Raw genomic sequence first — 2,572 nt, forward strand, 5'->3', positions numbered from 1 at the left:
GCCCCCCCCCCCCCTAAAAAAAAACCCCAATAATGTAAAGTAATTTAAATATATTTATTTAACTATAATCTTTACATCTAGTTTGCTTTACACTTGATAGTTCTATTTCTTATTTGTAGATTATTCTACAACATATTTTATGAGCGATTCTACATCACTCGGTAAATAAAGTTTTATATTGACCATTTACAGCTTCCAACTGTATGTAATAATGTAATACAATGCGGCAATGAGGTTTTCAGATGTTAATGTAGTGTATATATTTAAAGGAATTGTAAAGATTTTTTCTTATATTGCGTATCGAGGATACCTATATCATCAATTTGCACCATTCAAATTTTCAATCAGACAACTTCAACTCCACAAAACTAAGTGCTTGACTACGTCACTACTCGCGAAGGGCCTGGTGTGGTATTTTGCGATTAGTGACGTCATCAAACTCTGATTGAAAATTGGAATGGAATGCCCTCCACGATACTAATAATTTTTATTAGAAAACCTCTTTACAACACCTTTATTTATAAGCTCTACATCTGGTTAATTGATTTAAACTTAATAGTCTTTGTATCTCTGTAGTTATCAAATGATTCTATTCTAATTTATTTTGTAGATTTTTCTACAACAGCTTCTATGAACGATTCTTCTCTACTCGGTAAATACAGTTTTTTTAAGGGGAAAACTTTCATTATCAAATATATCAAAAGATTTTATTTCTTGATCAAACTGAGTTTGTTTTAAAAGGGTTAATAACAAACAGGGCATTATAATTGTTAACTAGTTTGAACTAGTTTTGGTTCTCGGCTTCATAATAGCTCGATATTATTAGTTGAAACATTGAGAATAAGTAAAGGGTCTCTTACTCTACAATTAGGCGTTTACTTTGCTTAGATTTTCCTAACCGAATTTCAATCTACCTCAAAAACATAATACCCTATTTAAACTTAATAGTCTTTCTTGGTAGTTTTCAAATAATTTTATTCTAATTTGTAGATACTTCTATAACATCTTCTATGATCGATTCTACTCCAAACGGTAAATCAAGTTTTATACTGACGATTTACAGATTATAACAATGTAATAAGCAACATTGATTGCCATTTTAGAAGTAATAAATCTATGTCCAATATCGTTTAGCTACAATGAGATTTTTTCAGATGTAAATGTATTTATTTAACTATAATCTTTATATCTAGTCCATTGATTTAAACTTGATAGTCCCGTGTCGCTGTTGTTATCAAATATTTCTATTTTAATTTGTAGATAATTCTACAACATATGTTATGAGAGATTCTACACGACACGGTAAATAAAGTTTTATACTGACAGATTACAACTTAATGTAATAATGTTATAACCAACATTGATTACCATTATAAATAATAAATCCATGTCCTTTTCTCACCGTTCTGCTACAATGAGGTTATTAGATGTAAATGTAGTGTATTTATATAAAGGAATTGTTAAGATTTGTTTTAAAAAAAATTATGTGTTTTGAGCATACCTATATCATAAATTTGCACCATTCCAATTTTCAATCAGACGTCTATGGTTCATACAATTCCATAAAAACTAAGTGTTTGGTGACGTCACTAATCGCGAAGGGCTTTATGTGATATAGTATAAATTTTCGATTAGTGACGTCATCGAAAACTGACGTCTGGTTGAAAATTGGAATGGTGCGAATTGATTTCATAAGCTCTATTTATTTATAAGCTCTACATCTGGTTAATTGATTTAAACTTAATAGTCTTTGTTTCTCTGTAGTTATCAAATGATTCTATTTTAATTTATTTTGTAGATTTTTATACAACAGCTTCTATAATCGATTCTTCTCCACAAGGTAAATACAGTTTTGTATTTACGATTTACTAATTATAACTTAAGTTAATAAGCTACATTGACTACCATTTAAGGGGTAATAAATCTACGTTCTTTTCTCATCGTTCTGCTACAATGAGGTTATTAGATGTAAATGTAGTGTATTTATATAAAGGAATTGTTAAGATTTGTTTTAAAAAAAATTATGTGTATCGAGCATACCTATATCATAAATTTGCACTATTCCAATTTTCAATCAGACGTCTGTGGTTCATGCAATTCCATAAAAACTAAGTGTTTGGTGACGTCACTAATCGCGAAGGGCTTTATGTGATATAGTATAAATTTTCGATAAGTGACGTCATCGAAAACTAACGTCTGATTGAAAATTGGAATGGTGCAGATTGATTTCATCAGTGTCCCCGATACACATATTTCTTTTTATTAGAAAACCTCTTTACAACCCCTTTATTTATAAGTTCTACATCTGGTTAATTGATTTAAACTTAATAGTCTTTGTATCTCTGTAGTTATCAAATGATTCTATTCTAATTGTAGATTTTTATAAAACAGCTTCTATGATCGATTCTTCTCCACAAGGTTAAATACAGTTTTGTTTTTTTGTATTTACTAATTATAACTTAATGTAATTGATCGTCATTTATGAAGTAATAAATATACTTTCTTTTCTCAACGTTTTGCTACAATGAGGTTTCTAGATGTAAATGCAGTGTATATATTTAACTATAATCTT

The 2,572-nt window shown here is 28.9% G+C and overlaps 1 protein-coding gene across 1 annotated transcript in view; it reads left to right on the forward strand.

Moving 5' to 3' along the window:
- Nucleotides 1-2,572, forward strand: part of LOTGIDRAFT_229547 (hypothetical protein) — a gene marked incomplete at both ends in the record, with an annotated part of 10,630 nt that overhangs the window by 1,938 nt on the left and 6,120 nt on the right. The window contains 5 exons of the mRNA XM_009066876.1: nt 611-652; nt 991-1,032; nt 1,261-1,302; nt 1,799-1,840; nt 2,377-2,418. Of these exons, the coding sequence (XP_009065124.1) occupies nt 611-652; nt 991-1,032; nt 1,261-1,302; nt 1,799-1,840; nt 2,377-2,418 (210 nt within the window). The remainder of the gene's footprint in view (nt 1-610; nt 653-990; nt 1,033-1,260; nt 1,303-1,798; nt 1,841-2,376; nt 2,419-2,572) is intronic.

The sequence above is a fragment of the Lottia gigantea genome (genome assembly GCF_000327385.1).
Source record: "Lottia gigantea unplaced genomic scaffold LOTGIsca_8, whole genome shotgun sequence".
Lineage (NCBI taxonomy): Eukaryota > Metazoa > Mollusca > Gastropoda > Lottiidae > Lottia > Lottia gigantea.